Source organism: Acinonyx jubatus, chromosome A2 (genome assembly GCF_027475565.1).
Source record: "Acinonyx jubatus isolate Ajub_Pintada_27869175 chromosome A2, VMU_Ajub_asm_v1.0, whole genome shotgun sequence".
Taxonomy (NCBI): Eukaryota; Metazoa; Chordata; class Mammalia; order Carnivora; family Felidae; genus Acinonyx; species Acinonyx jubatus.
The window spans coordinates 109,789,024-109,810,653 of NC_069383.1; the positions used below are offsets into that span (position 1 = coordinate 109,789,024).

Genomic DNA, 21,630 nt, shown 5'->3' on the forward strand with positions numbered 1-21,630 from the left:
TTATTTTCATAAGGAAAGTTTTGTTTTGCTTTCTCCCTAATTCATCTATTAAGAACTCCTGAAATCTGCCCTAAATATCAGTTAGGGACATGCTGACTTACTAACAGATACTCAATAAACATGTGTTACCTGGAAAGAGAAACACAGAACAAGAACAACTGCAAGCGTATTGAACTCTCTCCAGGAGCAAAGCGTTCCTGTCTTTCCAGGAACAGGTTTTCTCCCCTACTGTTCTTTAAACCATAGTATTTTGAGCACGTTGACTGTGAACACTTGGGATGGCAGATGACAAATGACACTTGCCTCCTGGAGTACTGCACTCTTCTCAAGATGCTGGAATGGGTTGGAGCCTCCACCTAAAGTCAGAGAACGGAGAAGAGTGAGTATAGGTTGTAAGCCTGAATTGCATATACAGAGACATAGAGAAGGGAAAGATGTCATTACCGTCTGCTTAGTCAAGTTCAAACTACTCCAGAATGGCAATCAAAGCTCTACAACCTGCATATAGGTCCTACCACTCTCCCTCAAACCACTTCCTTAAGTCACCTAGCAACCCTGATATAGTCCTCTGTGCCTCTCATAGCATCGTGTCTTGCCTTCATTTATGCAACTTGTACTTAACTGAATCCCTTACAATATGCGGGAACCATCATCTAGTGACTAGGATTTCTTCACAGCAAATGTCACATTTGTAATTAATTATATGTGTCATTATCTGGTTGATGTCTATCTTCTCTGACTTCGCCTGTGACCATTTTAATGTTCCCAGCTCAGGCACTGAGTGTCTCATTTGTTCCACTGCAGTATCAGGACACAGTACAGTGCCTGAAATACTGTAAGCGATCAATACATATTTGCTGAGTAGTTACATTAAAGAGAGTTCTCAGCGCAGAACATTGGCTCCACAGATTATGCCCCATTTGGCCAGTAGCAACGCAGCCCAGCGAATCCCAAGAGGTCACCCGGCGAAAGTCACAGTGGTTCACCAGGCCCTGCCCCTTCCCCTGACAACTGGGGAAACCGAGGCCCACAGGAGAGTGACCCTCCCAAGGTCACCGAGCGAATCGTGGTCCGAGCTTACGAGTGGGGGCAGCGGAGCATGCTCGGGCACTCCGAGGCCCGCCGCTGACCAGTTGCGGACCTTGGCATAAGCCCCTGCCCCTCACTGGGTCTCGGCTTCAGGTCTAGGCAGAGGCCCCGAAGGAGGCACCCAAGGAGGGTGCAGAGAGCCTGTAAGAGGGTCCAGCCTCCCCCAAGCCTACGCCCTCTCACCCGATTCCTCGTCTTTCTTATCAAATTTCTTCAGCATGGTGGTGCCGGCGGGGCCCAAAGCAGCAGCCCTGCGCTAGCCGGGTTCAGCGAGCAGGGGTTGTCCGGCGGCGGTTCCGCACAGACCACTTCCGGCCGGCCACGTCGCCCGGATCTCCGCGCAAGCGCAATACGCGCTCTGCGCATGCGCACACTCTCCGTCGCTGCGCCCGGCGTTAACCTTTTCCCTGCCGGGGAGGGGCGGGCCTAGGGCTGGGGACTCGGGGGGAAGGGCGGAGGCGTTAGACTCGGGGCTGACCACCCCAACTCTGCACCTTACGTCCTCCTTATCTGTGCAATGGGAGCGGTCGTTCCTGCCTCACTGCGTTGTGGCGTTATTTTAAAGGGGCTTTCGAAGGTGAGGCCCTCAGTAGACACCCAATTGTTACCTGTTACTATTTTCACCTTTTCTGGGTGGCTTCACTTTGTTTCCTTACCTCGCCTGATTTTTTTTCTCCCTGGCTCGAACCACCATATAACACACTGTATTTTTACACTATCGATTTTATTGTCTTTTATTCACTGTCGTGGTTAGTGTTGGCATACAGTAGGTGCTCAAGTCAATTCCTGTTAACTGAATGAATGCATGAACTTTCTCTTATAATTCCTATCTGCCCACCCCCATCCCCCATCACATCTAATCCTGGTGCAAATTGTTTTGTACTTTATTAACTTTCAGGGATCGAAAGTAAAAAGCCAGCATAGGAACTTCAATATGCTTTTAAAATACTTTGGATACTTATCGAGCGCCTACTAGATGCGCCGCCCTAGCGCAGAAGGCTGGAATGGGCTGAAAGGGGAAAACGAAACGTCACCCACAGTTTAGGTCTTCCTGGGCATCTGCGCGGGACACCCTGAAGCTAAGGTAAGGATGGTGCGTGCCAGCGTGCCAAACTGCATTTGGCTACGGCAAACCCGAGTCAGGGTGGCCGAGAGCTGGCGTATGGCAGGCAATCGGCTTGCCTGAGGAGGGGGCTGCCCGAAACCGGGCGGGGGAGAAGGAGACCTGGTGAGCCAGGAGTGGACACGAGCGGCAGGGGTCTGGGGCTGAGGCCCACAAGTGAAAGAGGAGGTAACAGCTTAGCGAGAGGAGGGGACTAAGGGGGAGGGGCCAGCCTCTAGGGTCTGGCTTTGCAGAGACGGAGGCTGGGGACTTGGAGGAAGCAGGGGAGGGGGATCTTGAGCCAAGATGAAATTGTTAAGAGCCAGAAAGATGTTCAAAATCCTTAACCAGTAACCCACCCCTTATCTGGTGGAAATCATCCTCAAGAAAATAAAGTTGCTCACTGCGGCAGTGTGCAGCAAAGTACCTGGAAACATTCTAAATGACCAGCAAAAATGAGATGGTTGAGGGAATTATGGTGTATCTACCCGATGAAATATTCCACACCCTCTCTAAAGGGATATTTCTGATGATTTGGGAGGCGATATGCTAAAATATAATTTTATGTTTTAATATTCTATAAAACCGTATACCGAGGCCAAAATGTACAATTTTTACAAATACCTTTCCGAGAATGAGAATTGTAGGGGGTGGGCTTGTATAGATAATCGTATGGGCTCTAAGGAAGGGCTTATATATATAATTGTACGGTTTTTATTGTTTTTAAATATTAATATACATTCTTCATGATAATTGCTAAGTCCTTTATAAAGACACAGAATACTGAAAGTACAAGAGAAACAATGAATAACATTGGTAGATTGTACCAATATTCAATACACTGGTTGTGATATTATGTTTTATTAATTTTACTAGTTTAAAAAATTGAGCTGTAACACTACCTAAAATTCACCTTTTTAAATACACAACTCATGGTTCTCAGTGTCTTTGGAATTGTGTACCCATCGCCGCTAATTGCAGACCTCACTCCTAAAAGAACCTGGTATCTGTTAGCAGTCAATCTGCATTCCTCACTCCCCTTCCTTCCCCAACCATTAATCTACTTTCTGTCTCAGTGGATTTTCCTCCTCTGGATATTTCATATAAATGGAATCATACAATATGTGGCCTTTTGTGTATCTGGCTTTTTTCACTTAGCATAATGTTTTTGAAGTTCAGCCATGTCATAGCATGAGTGAGTATTTCATTCTTTTTTATTGCTGAATAATATTCCATTTTATGGATATGCCACATTTCATTTATCATGCATTATTGGTTGACAGGCATTTGGGTTGTTTCTACTTTTTGGCTTTCATGAATGATGCTGCTATGTACATTTGTATACCAGTTTTTATGTGACATGTATTCTCGTTTTTCTTGGGTGTATACCTAGGAGTAGAAATGCTAGGTTATATGATAACAGTTTAACATTATAAACAGTTAATTTTCCAAAGCATCAGCACCACTTTATAGTCCCACCAGCAATTTCAATTTCAATTTCAGTTTCTCCACATCCTCACCAACACTTATTGTCTTTTTGATCTTTTGATTGTCTTTTGATTATAGCCATCCTAGTGGGTGTGAAATGGTATCTCATTGTGGTTTTGATGTGCATTTCCTCAATGGTTCATGATATTTTGGTTCTTACATGCCATTTGTATGCATTCTACTTTGAAGAATTGTCTATTTTAATGCTTTGCTCATTTTAAAATTGTTTTTTTTTTAATTCTAGAGTTGTAAGATATTTTTATATATTCTGGATACTAGATCCTTATCATGTATATGATTTGCAAATATTTTCTTACATTCTGTGGCTTGTCTTTTTGTTACTTGTTTTACAATGTCATTTGAAGATGAAAAGTTTTTTTTTTTTTTAATGAGGTCCAGTTTATTTTTTCTTTTGTTGCTTGTTCTTTTGGTGTCATATGTAAGAAATCATTGCTTAAGCCAAGGTCATGAAGATTTATCCTTATGTTTTATTACCTAAGAATTTTATAGTTTTACCTCTTAAATTTTAGATCTTTGGCTCATTTTAGTTTTTGTATATGGTGTGAGATAGGGGTCCAACTTCATTTTGTTTGTTTGTTTGTTTGTTTTTTGGATATCCAGTTGTTCCAGCACCATTTGTCAAAAAGACTGTTCTTTCACCCATTGAATTGTGTTTGGTCAATTTGACCTTTGACAATTGTGGTTTTGACCTTTGTCAAAAATCAATTGACACTTGGGGTGCCTGGGTGGCTCAGTCAGTTAAGCGCCCGACTCTGGTCATGATCTCACAGTTCGTGGGTTTGAGCCCTGCATCGGGCTCTGTGCTGACAGTGTGGAGCCTGTTTAGGATTCTGTCTCCCTCTCTCTCTGCCCCTCTCCTGCTCACTCTCTATCTCTCTTTCTCTCTCTCAAAATAAATAAATAAACATTTAAAAAAATTAAAAAATCAATTGACAATAATGTACGGCTTTATTTCTGGACTCTAAATTCTGTTCCATTTATCTATACACTATGGTTTCACAAAATGTTATTATTGGGGGAAACTGGGTAAAGGACACCTGGCATTTCTCTATATTATTTCTTACAACTGCTCATGAATCTACAGTTATCTCAATAACAATTTAATTTTTAAAAAGCACAGGTTATTTTTAAGGTACATTCTTACTACCACTACCCCACCTGTACCCCTGAACTAAAAGACCTGTCTTATTCTAAGAATTTTTCTAGCCTTTGTCTGAGTTGCCTACTTTCACCCTCCAGGTGGCACCAACTCTCTCTTTTTACTTCTAGTTTTTCACAAGCAAGAGCCGGAAAAGGCCCTGCCAGGGTCTTTTGACAAGTGCAAGGCCCCTTGCCAGACTCTAGCAATGACTCTGGCAATGACTCAGGGGCTGCTTCAGGGCTCTGGCCTGCCCTGAAGTTCCCCTCAATTTAACAGGGAGATTCAGACCTGCTGCCTACCTTTGCCTTAGAGGCAGCTTCTAGCCTCATAAAATTAATTCTGGGGTGCCTGGGTGGCTCAGTCAGCTAAGCCTCTGACTCTTGATCTCAACTCATGACTTGAGTCCGTGAGATGGAGCCCTGTGTTGGGCTCTGTGCTGACAGCACAGAGCCTGCTTGTGATTCTTTCTCTCCCTCTCTCTCTCTCTGCCCCTTCCCCACTCATGCATGCTTTCTCTCTCTCGCAATATAAATAAATAAAACTTAAAAAAAGTTTATAAAATGAATTCCCAAAAGGAGCAGTCCACTATTTTTTCTCTTGTTACACCCGCCTTTGAAAGCATTCATTCATTTATTCCATCAGCACTTACTGAGCACCCACTATTATATTATTCTTATAAACATAGCAAGTATTCTATACATGTAAGGTATTATTTTAATAAAGTTAGGCCTTTTTTTCAGGATCAGATAATGACTATAATTCCCCACACACTTTTGCAACCTGTAAAGGGCTACACTATAATAAGGTGCGATCATTATTGGGGCAGAAGGATCACAATATAAGTGCGGGCAGACCAGAAGACAGACACTTCATATACTTTATCCTTAACCCACCCAAGCAAAGCTCAAAGTAAACATCACTGTGCTCTTGCAGTCACAAAGAATCCAAATCTCAGAGAAGTTATGTACATTGTCAAAGGACACACAGCTACTGAATGACAGAGCTGGCATTCACAGCTAGGTTCTCAGGTTGCCAAAGACTGATGCTTCTTCTCCTGAACTCTGAGCCATCAACTGAAAGGAAATCTCAGGGTGAAGCCACCATCAGGAAGGTTTGTACTCCACACATAGTTATTAAATGACCAGGGAAATTGGTCAGCCTCTTAGATATGCTTTTCTTACACCATTTCTTCCAAGTATCCTAACACAGTTCTATTTATAAATGATTCCTGAATTTAGCAAGGGACATTTCCCAGATAATGTAATATATTTCTTTTTTTTCTGATTAGGAAAAAAAAGCATATATATTTGGGGGGAAGAAATCATAATACAGAAAAGTAAAATGAAAAGGAGAAAACTATTCCCTTTTTATTACATCTTTATTTACATTTGGTGCATACAAAGGAGTTTATGTAATGCATGTGTAAGTTTGGGGGCATGATAATGCAATGACCCTCCTGAACTCACCTCCCAAATGCAGATCTAGAACATCACCAATAACCAGAATCCCTCTACATTATCATGCCATACCTACCCCCCAGAAGTCACTAACACCCTGAATTTTTAGTGTATTGTTTCCCTGCCTTTTGAAAAAAAAAATCATCTATGTATGCATGCTTAAAGAATGAACTTTGTAAGTTTTGTTTATTTTTGAGCTTTATAAAAATAGTATCACACCATAAGTAGTATTCCAGGACTTAATGTAGTCAGCATTATCGAAGATTTATCTTAAAGTCATGTAACTGTAGTTTATCCTTTTCACGGCTGTATAATATTCCATTGTGAATATACCATAACATACTTATCTGTTTTCCCAATGCTGGGCATTTAATTTGTTTCCAGGTTTTTTTTTTTAATTAAAAAATTTTTAATGTTTATTTATGTTTGATAGAGAGACAGAGTGTGAGCAGGGGAGGGGCAGAGAGAGAAGGAGACACAGAATCTGAAGCAGGCTCCAGGCTCTGAGCTGTCAGCACAATGAGGGGCTCGAACTCAGGAACTGCGAGATCATGACCTGAGCTGAAGTCAGATGCTTAACCGACTGAGCCACCCAGGCTCCCCTCCAGGTTTTTTTTTTAAGTGTTTATTTATTTATTTTGAGAGAGAGAGAAAGAGAGTGAGAGTGAGTAAGCAGGAGCAGGGGAGGGCCAGAGAGAGAGAGAGAGAGAGAGAGAGAGAGGGAGGGAGAATTCCAAGCAGATGTCAGTGCAGAGCCTGATGTGGGGCTTGATCCCACAACACCTGAGATCATGACCTGAGCCAAAATCAAGGGTCAGACCAGACGCTTAACTGACTGAGCCACCCAGGCACCCCTCTGGGTTTTTTTTATTACCCAAAATTGCTGCTATGAACATTCTTGTGCCTGTTTTCTATGCATATATGTAGGAATGCCTCTTGCATATATATAAGGAGAGGAATTGCCTAGGATATTAAACCTTGCAAAATAATTTCCAACTGTTTCCCAAAGTTGTTGTACCAATTTATATAGTCACACCATGAATCCACATCCTCTCCAAGTCAGTATTGTTAAAATTAGTTTTTGCCTATCTAGTGGCTATAAATGGAATATGACTGAAGTCTAATTTGCTTTTCCCTGAGATTGAAAATCTTTTATCTGTTTATTGGACAATTATGAAACGTCTCTGAAATACCCATTCATGTCTTTTGTTGTTGTTTTTTGGTCGCCAATATGTAGGAGTTCTCTTTATCTTGTGAGCGCTAATCTTTGTCAATTACATTTATTACAGATAATCTTCTCTCGGTTCTTGACATGTCTTTTCTTTTTTTTTAAGTTTCTTTATTTTTTGAGAGAGAGAGAATGTGCGCAGTGGGGGGGGGGGGGGAGAGAGGATGGGAGAGAGAATTCCAAAAATGTTCTGTGCTCTCAATGTAGAGCCTTCACGGGGCTCAATCTCACAAACTGTGAGATCATGAGCTGAGCCAAAACCAAGAGTCAGATGCTTAACCGACTGAGCCACCCAGGTGCCCCATGACTTATCTTTTCATTTGCTTTATGGTATGTTTTGATAAATAGAAGTGTGAATATTTAATGAATTGAATTATCAATATTTCCCTTTGTGGATAGCATTTTTTGTCTTTTTAGAGAAATATTTCCCTTTCCCAAGGATGGAAAGATATTCTTCTATATCAAATATTGTTCCATAGGACTTTCTGTGGTGATGGATATGTCCTTTATCTGTGATATCCAGGACAGTAGCCACTAACCACATGTGACTACTGAACACTTGAAATGTGGCTAGTGTGACCCAGAGACTAAATTTTACATTTTACTTAATGTTAATTTAAAAATAATTTGAGGGATGCCTGGGTGGCTTAGTCAGTTAAGCATCTGGCTCTCAAAATAAATAAATGAACAAAAAAAATAAAAATAATTTAATGTTTTTAAAGGTGTTCTTTATTTTATTTTATTATTTTTGAGAGAGAGAGAGAGAATGCGAGCAGGGAGGAGCAGAGATACAGAAAGAGAAATCCCAAGCAGGCTCCACGCTGTCAGCACAAAGCCAGATGCAGGGCTTGAACTCACGAACTGTGAGATCATGACCTGAGCCGAAATCAAGAGTCCAACACTTAAACGACTGAGCCACCCAGGTGCCCTCCAAAATAAAAATAATTTAAAATAGCCACGTGTGGTTAGTGCCTGTTGTATTAAACAGTATAGTTTTATGTTTTCTTCTTTAGAAGAAATTTTGCTTTTCACATTTACTTTCTGACTTCATCTGAAAAATTTGGGTATGGTGTGAGACAAGAAGCCAATTTCGTTTTTTTCCAGTATGGATAATCAGCTGCCCCAGCACAATTGATTGAATAATCCTTTCTTTCCATACTGATCTGGACTGCCACTTTTGTCCTGTGTCAGTCTTTCACTTATATTCTATTTATCCGGTCATATATCAAAGCCCCATTTCTATGGGTGTGTTTCTAGGCTCCCTGTTCTCTATCCCTGTCAATCCGTCTATCCCTGTGTCTATTCCACAATATCTTAGTTATCATAGTCTCAGAATAAGTCTTGATATCAATATCTGGTAGAGCAAGGCTTTCCCTATTATCCTTTTTGGAGAATGCCTTGCCTCTTCTTGGCCTCTCCTCCTCCATAGAAATCCTCCAAATGAAGCTTATGCCATAAACAAACCAAACAAACCTGTGGGATTTTAATTAAAATTGCATTAATCTGTAGGTCAATTTAAGTAATCTGAGGCACAGCTATCGATTTTATATATGTATGTAGCTTTTGGCTTTTTAAAAGTTGACCTGGGGTCCTTGCATTTTCCCCAAGGGATCCCACATCCTACTGGAGCCCGATGGGTGCCAGGTGCTGAGTGGTGGGTCACATGTGCACTTCCATGTAATCGTATCACAACCCTAGGTGGCAGGGGTGCTATTGTTGTCTCCGTTTTCCAAGTTAACTGAGGTTTACAGGATTTGATGACTTGCCAGAAGTCATCCAGGGAGCGCCCTTGAAGAGCCATGTCTCTGCGACTTCAAAACTCTAGCTTTAATGTACCAAAGTGTCTTTAAACCACCCCTTAGCTCAGACATTTACTTGTTTCCGGCTTTCCTCTATGTAAGTGACGTTGTGATGAACATCTTTGGTATTCATTTTGTCTCTGTTTCTCATTGTTTTCCTGGGCCACATGGGAGGTAGTCCCTTGTTAAAGGATATGGCGATACTGCCTTCCAGAAAGTTCACGTCAGTTCTACTTTCCCGGCTTGTTTTAGTGTCAACATTTACCAGTCACTGCCCCTAGTGAACAACCAGGAAAGGAAACTGACATTTCTACTGCCACTTCTTTGGGTGGGACAGAGTACTAACTTACTCTCTTATGTTATCTCATTTGATCCTCACAATGATGTCAGGAGACTAAAGCTCAGAGAGGAACATTCATTTGCCCAGGATCATATAGCAAGCTAGAAATGCAAGCAGCCAGAGTGTTACACTTCTTAGAATCTTCCAAAACATTACCCTTGTACTAGGAACAAAATCCAAACTCCCCCCTACGGCCTGTGAATCCCTAATGCCTTGCATACTTCCTCCCTCTCCCACCATGCTCCCTTCCAACCATACTGGTATTCTTTCTGTCCCTCCAGCTCTCCAGGATCCTGCCCACCCCAGGACCTTTGCCCAACCATCTCCTCACATCTTTTACATGGCTGTTGCTCTTTAAGTCTGGTTTAGCTGAAAGGCCACCTCCTCAGAGAGGTGGCCCTGACCTCCATAGCTAAAGTACCACCCTCCTCTTTTTCTCGATCTTATTTTATTTTCCTCACAGCAGTTTGTCATTGTCAGATCGATCATTGATTTGCTTGCTGTATTTGTCAGGATTCTCCAGAGAAACAGAAACAACAGGGTGTGTGCATGTGGAGAAAGAGAAATTGATTTACTGTAAGGAATTTTCTCACGCATTTATGGAAGTGGGAAGGTCTGACAATCTGCAGGGTGAGCTGAAAATCTGAAGACTCAAGAGAGCCCATTATTTAGTTTCAGTTCGGGTCCAGAGGTCTGAGAACCAGGAGAGCTGATTGCGTTGTTCCCAACCAAAGACTGGTAGCCTCAAGACTCAGGAAGTGCTGATGCCTCGATTCGAATACAAAGGCAGAAGAGAAGCTGATCCCTCAGTTTGAAGGCAATCAGGCAAGTGTAGTTCCCTCTTATTCAGCATTTTTGTTTTATTCAGGTCTTCAACTGATTGGATGAGGCCTACCCACATTGAGGAGGACAATCTGCTTTACTCGGTCTACTGATTTATTTAAAAAAAATTTTTTTTAATGTTTATTTAATTTTGAGACAGAGACAGAGTGTGAGTAGGGGAGGGGCACAGAGCAAAGGAGACACAGAATCTGAAGCAGGCTCCAGGCTCTGAGCTATCAGCACAGAGCCCGACTCTTGGGCTCGAACTCACTGACTGCAAGATCATGACCTGAGCCGAAATTGGACAACTAACCGACTGAGCCACCCAGGCACACCTTGGTCTACTGATTTAAATATTAATCTCATTCCAAAACACCCTCACAGAAATACCCAGAAAAATATTTGACCAGATATCTGGGCACTCCATAACCCAGTCAAGTTGACACAGAATTAACCATCACACTTGTTTATTGTCATCTCTCCACCTTTAGCTGCTAAGGCAGCTCCTTGACTGCCCTGTCCCTGGCATCCGGCCCATAGTAAGAACTCGGCCACCGCAGTCGAATGAATGAATGGCAGAGCCTAGACTCCAGCCCTGGTCTGAGCAATTCCACATTTATTCTTTTTCTGTAGTAAATTACATCACGTTGATCACTGATGGTTTCCTGAAAAGAAAATCATGATGTAACATCTCAAGTCAAATCAATGTCTGTGTGCAAGCACGTGATGTGTGTGTGTGTGTGTGTGTGTGTGTGTGTGTGTGTGTGATGACAGAGCCCCGGATTGGGAGTCTGAGGGCACTACTCAGCTTCTTGGGGACCCTTCGTTCCCAAGCAACAAATTAACACCCATACTGCTCTTCTCTGAGTGTGGGACCCTGAGCCAACTGCAAGCCCAGTAGACCTGTAGCAGAGCTTCAAGGTTACTGAGAGATGATTTCCTGTCACTGCGAGGTAGGAGGAGAAGCATCCACAGGAGGGGTGGAGTAGCTGAATACTTATTAGTGATTCATCAGCGGCTGGTGACAGTGCATAGAAAGGGTTAGAACATCTTCACCCATCAGACGGAAGAATAATGACCTTCCAGTATATCCAAAGGGAATATCTGTGATAAGCTCTGAAGCCCGGCCTTCCCCAACCCCGCCCCCCCCCCCCCCCCCCCCCCCCCGTGACTGCTTTATGTCAACAATAACACCTGGGCCCAGTAAACATTGGATTGAGCCTGGGTCTGGGGATTCTGTAGTCAGAAGGCCCCCAGAACAAGTCTGTCTTTACTTAAACAGCTAAAATACACATGCATGATGTGGTGGAGTGCACACAAATTACACTTGTGTGAATAAAGCAGGAACACACTTCATGTGCAAGGACTTGGCTCCGGCACCCCCCTGGAGGATGTTTATGGTACAGTTTGTGAAGGACCTTTGACTCAGGAACCCCCAGGAAGTTCAGCCATAGGGGTGATTTTGTTGTCTCTTGCAAAAAATGTCATCTGGGACCTACTATCCATATGCATTGTGCTTTGCTTGGAAGAGACTTGACCAAAACTTGGTGCATTAGGGAAGGAAGGGTAGGGAGCTGGATTGCCCAAGAGACAGATTGAACATGTATTTGCAACCCAGCCAAACGGGCACCAAGAGGAAAGAGAGAGGGAGAATCCTCGAAATAATTAAATCTTTAATATTTACCACCCAAAAAACACTCAAAATAGCCAGTCAAGGGAAATGAAATTAGAACATTGCTGGTTTACATTGTCTTGTTTTTTATTTTGCTTCAGAATTAGGCAAGCAAGCAAAACATTTTGGTAAATGGGCAAGCTCGATAGCCACTCAGGCTGGGTTCCAGTTCTAGTCCCACCAGAAGTGCCATAGGCATTTAAACATGACCAATTCTTTCCTATTTTAAAAAGGAAAAAAGGATAAAACCCTCCTGACTACTACCATCTTCCCTTTATCTCACCCTGTCTGGAAAGAACATAGACAAGCCATAAAAATTTTACAGACCACGACTTAAAAAGTTGTCCTTATTCTTCTTTGCCTTCAGGCTTGCTGCTGCCCAGCCCTGCCCACCCCACCCCCACCCTTCGAGTGAGTAGAGTCTGCTCTGCCCAAGGTCCCCACCTTTGTTATGTGATGACTGCGGGAGCTTTTGTTTCAGTTCTCTTGCTCAACCTTTCGGCTGCTTTGGAAACCAGACTCCCTTCTTGGAACTCACAGAACGAAATGGTATATTACTTATTTCTTGCTACGTAAAAATCACCCCAAAACTCAGCTGCCGAAAACAACACACGTTTAGTAAGATACCACCTCATGTGCTTTGGGGTGGCCACTATAGAAAAAACAAACAAACAAAAAACCCAAAACAAACAATCCCCCAGAAAAACCAGTGTTGGCACAGATGTGGAGGAATTGAAACGCTTAGGTACTGCTAGCTGGAATATAAAATGGTGCCATTGCTGTAGAAAACAGTATGGTGATTCCTCAAAAAAGACAGAATTAGGGGCGCCTGGGTGGCGCAGTCGGTTAAGCGTCCGACTTCAGCCAGGTCACGATCTCGCGGTCCGTGAGTTCGAGCCCCGCATCAGGCTCTGGGCTGATGGCTCGGAGCCTGGAGCCTGTTTCCGATTCTGTGTCTCCCTCTCTCTCTGCCCCTCCCCCGTTCATGCTCTGTCTCTCTCTGTCCCAAAAATAAATAAAAAACGTTGAAAAAAAAAGTTAAAAAAAAAAAAACAGAATTACCATATGATCCAGTAATTCTACTTCTGGGCATATATTCGAAAGAACAGAATATAGGATCTAAAAGAGATATTTGTACACAATGTTTATCGCAGCACTAGTCATAATAGCCAAAAGGTGGAAGCAATCCAAGTATCCATTGATGGATGAATGGGTAGACAAAACGTGGTCTGTACGTACAATGGAATATGATTAAGCCTAAAAGAGGAAAGAAATGCTGACACATGCTGCAGCAGGGATGAACCTTGAGGACATTATGCTAAGTGAAGTAAGCCAGTCACAAAAAGACAAATGCTGTATGATTCCTCTTCCATAAGTCATCTAAAGTAGTCAAAATTATCATAAGGACAGAAGGTAGAATGGTGGTTACCAGGGTCTGAGATGAAGGAGAAATGACGTTGTTCCGTGGATATAGAGCTTCAGTTTACAAAACGAAGAAGTTCTAGAGATCTGTCATACAACAATGTGAATATAGCCAATGCTACTGAACTGTACGCTTAAAAATGGTTAAGATGAAAAATAAATAAATAAAAATAAAAATGGTTAAGATGATAAAGTCTATGTTATGTGCTTTTATCACAATTATACATATATATCTTTATTATCTCATACTTTATATATATACATATATATGTATGTATATTTTATATTATCTCACACTTTAAACATGTATAATATATACATATACTATACATATACCTTTACACCTTAATAAAGGTGTATGTATAATAGATATATATAAAGATATATATCATATATACACACACACACACACACACACACACACACACACACACACACATTCATAGGGAGGAGATTAGACAAGGGCATGAGCGCCAGCAGGCAAGGATCCCTGGGGACTATCTTAGAAATCTTGGGGCGCCTGGGTGGCTCAGTCGGTTAAGCATCCAACTTCGGCTCAGGTCATGATCTCACAGTTTGTGAGTTTGAGCCCTGCGTAGGGCCCTGTGCTGACAGCTTAGAGCCTGGAGCCTGCTTCAGATTCTGTGTCTCCTGCTCTCTGTGCACCTGCTCTGATCACACTCTGTCTCTCTCTCTCTCTCAAAAACAAACATTAAAAATTTTTTTTAAGAATTAAAAACAAAAAAATAAATCTCATAGGCAGAGAAGGCATGTCCAATTAGAAATATGTTCCCTCCCATTTTTCAAGAAATGCTTGACTGTCTTAGTCTATATTTTGTTTTCCTACTTTCAGTAGAAACATACATTTAAGATATCCTCTCCTTTCAGGGTGCCTGGCTGGCTCAGTCAGTAGGGCATGAGCTCTCGATCTTGTAGTTGTAGGTTTAAGCCCAACGTTGGGTGTAGAGATTACTTAAAAATAAAATCTTAAAATAAAAAAGAAAACCTCTCCTTTCTTTTAACTCTACTAGAAGAAAAGCAGTAATGCAGTTAAGATGGTGTCATAGGCTGAATGTTTGTGTCCCCCCCAAATTCATATATGGGAACCTTAATCCCAAATGTGATGGTATTAAGAGGTTTAGATGAGGTCATGAGGCTGGGAGCCTCATGATGGGATTAGTGCCCTATAGGAAGAGGAAGAAAGATCTCTCCGTGGATAAGAACCAAGGAAATGCCAAGTGAGCACCCAGCAAGAAGGTGTGGCTATTTGCAGGCCAGGAAGCAGGCTTCCACTAGGAACTGAATCCGTCAGCACCTTCATCTTAGACTTCTCAGCCTCCAGAACTGTGAGAAATAAATGTCTACAGTGTAAGCCACCCAGTCTATGATATTTTGTTATAGCAGCTCAGGCTGACTAGGACAGAGGGTGAATGACACCTGCCAGGCCTCACACCTCAGCTAATAAGGACAGCCATTTATGACTTATGGCACCTGGCTCTTGGCATACAGGAATTCAGGCCCAGAATGGCCCATATTCCATTTTTTCCCAGGGAAACTAGAATAGAGATTTCAAAAGAAATACTCTTATTTTGGGGCCATCTGGGTGGCTCAGTCGGGTTAGGTGTCTGACTCTTGATTTTAGCTCAGGTCATGATCTCATGTGAGATTGAGCCCAGCTCTGGGCTGACAGTGGAGCCTGCTTGGGATTCTCTCTCTCTCTCTCTCTCTCTCTCTCTCTCTCTCTCTCTCTCTCTCTCCCCCTCCCCCTCTCTCTGCCCCTCCCACCCCTCAAAAGTAAATAAGTAAACTTAAAAAAAAGTTTAAGGGGCGCCTGGGCGGTTCAGTTGGTTAAGCATCCAACTCTTCATTTCAGCTCAGGTCATGATCTCCTGTTTTGTTAGTTCCAGCCCCGCATGTGGCTCTATGCAGACAGCATGGAGCCTGCTTGGGATTCTCCTTCTCTCCCTCTCTCTGTGCCCCTCCCCTGCTCACACTCTCTCTCTGTCTCTAAAAATAAATAAAAATAAACCTTTTTTTAAAAGCATTGGGAAAAAAAAAAGAAATACATAGTTGAAATTTTAGCAACTAATTCAAAATGTTTTAAAATATTGTGCAGGCCAAGAAGACAGACCAAAAAAAACATATACGCTCCAGCCCAATGATGCCTGTAGATACCACATTGCACCCCCTTCTCTTTTTCCTTGGCTTCTGTGGGGGAGGGGTCACACTGCCCTGGTTTCCCACTTAATTTTTCAGCTGCTGTTTTGCTAGGTGCTTTCTCCTCACAACATCAGACATTGACGTTGCTTAAGGCTCTGCCCTACGTCTTCTCAAGCGAGAACTCAACATACTTCCGTGGGTTATCTCAGTTACCCCCAGACTCCATTTACTACTTATGTGGCGACCACTCCTAAATCCACATCTTCCACCCAAAACTGAGCTCCAGAACCAGGGCAACATAATAAGTGTCTTCTCAGTGCCACATTCCCTAATCCAGTCCATCCCCCTGTCTCCAGCCTAACCCATTGGCTGCCCCTTCTTCTTGGTTCCTCACCTGGTCAATGGCACCACCCCAGTTGCCTAACCCAGGAACCATCCTGACGTCTTCTTTCCCCTCATTTGTCACATCCAATCCATCTACATTCTTCCCTGTCTCTTCGGCAAATACATGCAGAGTTCCTTCTTATGGACCAGGCTGTGTGCTTGGCTTTGGGGATCAGCAACAAACAGGACAGGAAAGATCTCTGCTTTCTCAAAGCCCACACTCTAGCTGAGGCAATAGTTTAAAACTTACTTCTTCAGCTTGAGAATTAATGTAAAATAGGACTTAACTGGCACATAGTAAGTATGCTCAACAAATGCTCGTTGTTAGAGAAAGTTCTGGGCTGGGCTGAGGTGGAAGAGGTGGAGAGAGAGAATGGGACCTACATAGGAATGTTTCAGAAGCAGAATCGACATGGTCTGCTGTGGGTGGGTGAGGCAAAGGAAAGGGAGCAATCAGAGAGGATGTCCATGTCTGGCTTTCATTTTCCAATATTTTTGGAAAGGGGATTGTCTAGCACACCACCAGTGTAGGGGAGGGGTGGAAAACAAGGCTCCCAGCAGAGAGCTCCAATAGACTATTTCCTGCATGGTCACTTGAATCCACCCTGTCCCTCCCTCTCCCCTATCACCCCGTAGTCCTGGCCGCCTGCCTGTCTCCCTGACTTCTGCAGTAGCTTCTATCCTGTTTCACTGGTGTCCAGCCCTCCTTCACTGTGCAGCTCAGGAGGCCTCGTCCACACAAACTTTCTCTAGTCACTCACTCCCTGGCAAGCAAATAATTGCTTCATGTAAGAGTTCAATAGGTGTCTGTTAACTTATAGGTTTATAAGCTATTGGAGCCCAAAGGGGCCTTAACACCATCTACTTCAAATATTCAGTCAAGTAGTCTTTCTGCTTCCAGATTTCTCCTCCACTGCTCTGTCCTTATGAGGGGCAGTGTGGCATCGTGACAGAGGTAGGCCTTTGGAATCAAGTAGAACCTGCATTCAGTTCAGGTAAGTTACTTAAATTCTGGGGACTCTAGACATTTTCTTTGTGAAAAAAAGAATTTCCTTTGTAATTGGTATGTTAGGCCCCCAGGACTGCCCTCAGGTTCACGATTTGCTAGAAAGACTCACGCACCTCAGAAAAGCTGTTACACTTGTGGTTACAGTTTATTACAGCAAAAGAATAATGCTTAAAATCAGCAAAGGAAAAAAGTGCATCAGGCAGAGTCCAGCAGAGACCAGATGTGTGGTTCTAGTTGTCCTCACCCAGGGAGTCCTACAGACAGAGCTTGACTCTCCCAGGGATGATGTATGACAGTGCACACAAATGTTGCTAACCATCTGAGCCTTGGTGTCCAGGGTTTTTACTGAGGGTCAGTTGTATAGGCGTGGAGCACCGGCATGACTGGCCACAGGTATGTAGTCTTCGCTACCACTCCCCCACCCCAGTCAGTCAGACTAAAATAGCGTGGCCAAGGCCCCAGGCAAATGAAAACAGGCATTCATCCCAAGTCACATTGTTAGCATAAGCTATCTGGTGTGACCCAAGGCCCTGAGTATAGAAAGACGTCTTATCAGGCAGGATTTTCCAAGGGTTTATAGGTTATCTCCCAGAGCCAACCAAAGGCCAGTCCTTTCTTTGGACTGTGCAGAGTTTGAGGACTCCAGTCCTGCTGATTTAATCCTTTACTGCATAGTTAGTTTAAAAAATTACCGTGCAAGGGGCACCTGGGTAGCTCAGTCGGTTGAGCATCCAATTTTGGCTCAGGTCATGATCTCGCAGTTTGTGGGTTTGAGCCCTGCCTCAGGCTCTGTGCTGACAGCTGAGAGCCTGGAGCCTGCTTCGGATTCTGTGTCTTCCACTCTTTCTGCCCCTCTCCTGCTCGTGCTCTGTCTCTCTTTCTTGCTCAAAAATCAACAAACATTAAAAAAATAATAATAAAAATTACTGTATCAGCCAGACTCCAGGCAGGAAAATCGAAACCACTGTAGTTATTTAAAACAGAATCGAAATGCCTGGATGGCGCAGTTAAGCGTCCGGCTTTGGCTCAGGTCACGATCTCGCAGTTCATTAGTTCAAGCCTCACGTCGGGCTCTGTGCTGACAGCTCAGAGCCCGGAGCCTGCTGTAGATTCTGTGTGTTCCTCTCTCTCTGCCCCTCTCCTGCTCGCGCTCTGTCTCTCTCTGTCTCTGTCTCTCTCTCTCTCTCTCAAAAATAAACATTAAAAAAATAAAAAAATTAATAAAACAGAATTTAGTAGAAGGTGTTGGTTACATAGGTGATGGAGGAGGTGAAAAGCTAGGCAGGAGACAATGAGGGAACCCGGAAATCGGCAGCAACAACAGGAAGCCTCTCCTACCCCTAGGACTAGAGGTGATACCAGAGCCCAAAGGCTGGGGTCATCTGTGGGAACTGATGGGTGGGGACATCTGGGGGATGCTGGGACCACAGAGGGAGGGGCTATCCTGTAGGGAGCCAGAACTATAGAGGAAGAATCAGCTCCTATCCCACCCCCAAGCAGTGGGAGGTAGGGAGATATACCCTGGCTTCTCCCTTCCTCCCATCTGTTAATCTCCCACTTGCATCTCCTATTGGCTGAACCCAGCCATGAGCTTACTGATAAGGGAGCTTGGGAAATGTAGTTTTCACAAGGGTGGGGGCTTTCCAGGAGATGATTCAGACACCGCTTACTTAGGGCCTGTTGTATTATGATACCACCTACGTAGCCTGCCTGAGAACTGCCCTGCAAGGAGATATCACTGCTCCATTATACGGATGAGGACATTTAGGGACTCAGATGAAGAAAAATAGTCTGGGGGGGGGGGGTAGAGAGGGAGCAATTGGAGTGGGAGAAAGGAGGCAGGACTGCAGGCTTTATCCCATCATCAATGCACACAAAGTTTTTCCAAAAACCTTCCAAGTCAGGAAGTATCCCCTGTAGCCAGAGCTGACAGAGGTGGGAAGAGTGAGGTATTAGTTCAACACCTTCTTTTCAATTTTTTTTTTCTTAACGTTTATTTATTTTTGAGACAGAGAGAGACAGAGCATGAATAGGGAAGGGTCAGAGAGAGAGGGAGACACAGAATCTGAAACAGGCTCCAGGCTCTGAGCTGTCAGCACAGAGCACGACGCCGGGCTGGAACTCACAGACCACGAGATCGTGACCTGAGCTGAAGTCAGACGCTCAACTGACTGGGCCACTCAGGCACCCCAGCACCTTCTTTATTAATTTAACCCAGTAAGGTATTTCCTTCCTCAGTCAAATTGCCTGACCCGGGTCTCCCCGGTGAAGACCTGGGTTCATGCACAGCAGAAATTGTTTGCACTGAATCTCTTCTGTCTTTCTTGTTCTCTCTCACGGCTGCAAAGATGACTCGTGGCTACAGGTTTTGTTTCTCCTCTCAAAGACTTACTCACTTCTGTTGGTTCCTGTCACTCTCACGCTGCCGATAGGTGAGCTCGGCCTGGGGCTTGCTAGTACACAGGCAGCTGATTACACAGGCTCAGAATCCAGAGGCCAAGGAGCTCCCGCAAATGGTTTGAAACAAACCCTTGAATGATGCCAACTTCACACGTTTGTCCAGGTCTCAGGATCAGAAAGCCCTCTCGTGCACATCCCCCACATTTGGCTCAGCACGCTGGCCGACTTTCCTGTGCTCCCGGATGAGACGTGGAGATAAAAACCTTATCTCCTTCCTCCAAGCCCTTTGTTCGAAGATTCTGGCTAATTATAGTTAATTTTCTCAGGTGAGACAATGGTTTGGTGCTTATGTAGAACAATCGGACTTACCTCCAAATCTTTGAGGAAAACACATGTACACGTGTGCACACACACAGTGAATATGCAACTTATTTTTTTTTAATGTTTGTTTTATTTTTGAGAGAGACAGAATATGAGCGGGGGGAAGGGCAGAGAGAGAGGGAGACACAGAATCTGGAGCAGGCTCCCGGCTCCAAGCTGTCAGCACAGAGCCCCCACGTGGGGCTCGAACTCACAAACCGTGAGATCACAACCTGAGCTGAAGTCAGATGCTGGAAAGACTGAGCCACCCAGGTGCCCCTGAATATGGCAACGTATTAATTGTTGGATCTTTTAACTCTTCTGTATATTTGACCTTTTTGTAATACAAATTTTAGCGGCAAAATAATCCCTACTTCCTCTCCTTCAAAATTTTTTTTACATATTTATTTGTAACTGTAAAGTTAATTATTTTTTTACTCTCAGATAACCAATCATCATTTCTTAACCGACTGAGCCACCCAGGTGCCCCAACCAATCACTTCTAATCTCCTTGAGTTGAATTGTGTCATCACTTTGAATTTATTTAATTGCATCCAAGAGGGCAAAAAAAGAGGAAAAAGAAATATTTAGACTTAGGTTTAGAGGCAGTATAGAGTAGGATTTGGTTTGGTGGTTTTTGTTTTGTTTTTTAAACTTTTTTCTTAAGTTTATTTATTTATTTTGAGAGAGAGAGAAAGAGAGAGAATGACCAGGGGAAGGGCAAAGAGAGAGGGGAACAGAGGATCCGAAGTGGGCTCTGTGCTGACAACAGAGAACTTGATGCGGGGCTTGAACTCACAAACTATGAGATCACAACCTGAGCTAAATTTGGATGCTTAACTGACTGAGCCACCCAGGTGCCCCCTGGTTTGGCTTGGCTTGGCTTGTGTTGTCTTGATTTGGTTTGGGTTTTAAAGACATGAATGGCTTCAGGGTTAGGTAGACCTGCCCCATTCTCTCTCTCCCTCTCTCTCTCTCTCTCTCTTTCAAAGAATAACCAGTGCTGTGGAAACGGGGAAGATAGGATGGGTGTGTGTCTACTGGGGGCCTAGGGAGGGGAAGATGTGGCCCCCAAACCTCAGGAGTCAGAGAGAGAGGAGAGAGTGGCTTGATGTCAGTGCTTCATGAGCTGTAAAATGACCCTATTACACTTGATGGCCTTGAAGATCATATGAGCAAGGGACTACAATCACCTTGCCAACTTCCCTGCTTTAAGACAGCAGCCTGAACACTGATGCTCAGCTTGAAAGCTGCTCCCTAGGTGGGTAGAGTCTTCCCCCAAGTCTCTGGTGGCAGAGTTAGCCATGCCCTCTCTGGGCCCCCACAGACCTTTCTTTGGCCTCTATGGACACTGGTGTTCAACCTCCTGCACTTGGGCTGCTGTGCTGGGAGTTGACCTCAGGGAACAGGCGTGTGAAGTGTTTGGGAAGTGAATCTTCACTACCTCTTTGTGCACCTTCTGCATCACTGGCACACACACATACACACATACACAACTGTCTGCATGCAGGTGGCACAGAGACTAGCATGTAGAGGGGCTCAACAAATCTCTGAATGAAGACTCTTGGATTGACTTAACTTGTGCAAGATGCCCGGCAAAGTGGGAAAAAGAAAGATAATTATATTGCATCCCTTTGCCTCGGGCTCACAGTCTAGTAGAGGAAGGGTGTAGACGCATACACAACCACTTGTAATGAGAGAGACACTGGTGTTTCAGCTACCTGTTGCTGTGTCAC

General features: G+C 43.7%; 1 protein-coding gene and 1 long non-coding RNA gene across 2 annotated transcripts in view; one reads left to right on the forward strand and one right to left on the reverse strand.

The window, feature by feature from the left end:
* Positions 1 to 1,429, reverse strand: part of COPG1 (COPI coat complex subunit gamma 1) — a 23,678-nt gene extending 22,249 nt beyond the window's left edge. The window contains exons 1-2 of the mRNA XM_015075246.3: positions 1,273 to 1,429; positions 304 to 356 (exon numbers count right to left, since the gene is read on the reverse strand). Of these exons, the coding sequence (XP_014930732.1) occupies positions 304 to 356; positions 1,273 to 1,309 (90 nt within the window). The 5' untranslated portion in view covers positions 1,310 to 1,429. The remainder of the gene's footprint in view (positions 1 to 303; positions 357 to 1,272) is intronic.
* On the forward strand, positions 1,423 to 18,319 carry LOC128314848 (uncharacterized). Its single transcript, XR_008296982.1, has 3 exons — positions 1,423 to 1,666; positions 1,988 to 2,173; positions 17,027 to 18,319. It is a non-coding gene; the product is annotated as an uncharacterized LOC128314848 (long non-coding RNA).
* Positions 18,320 to 21,630: the final 3,311 nt, after the last annotated feature.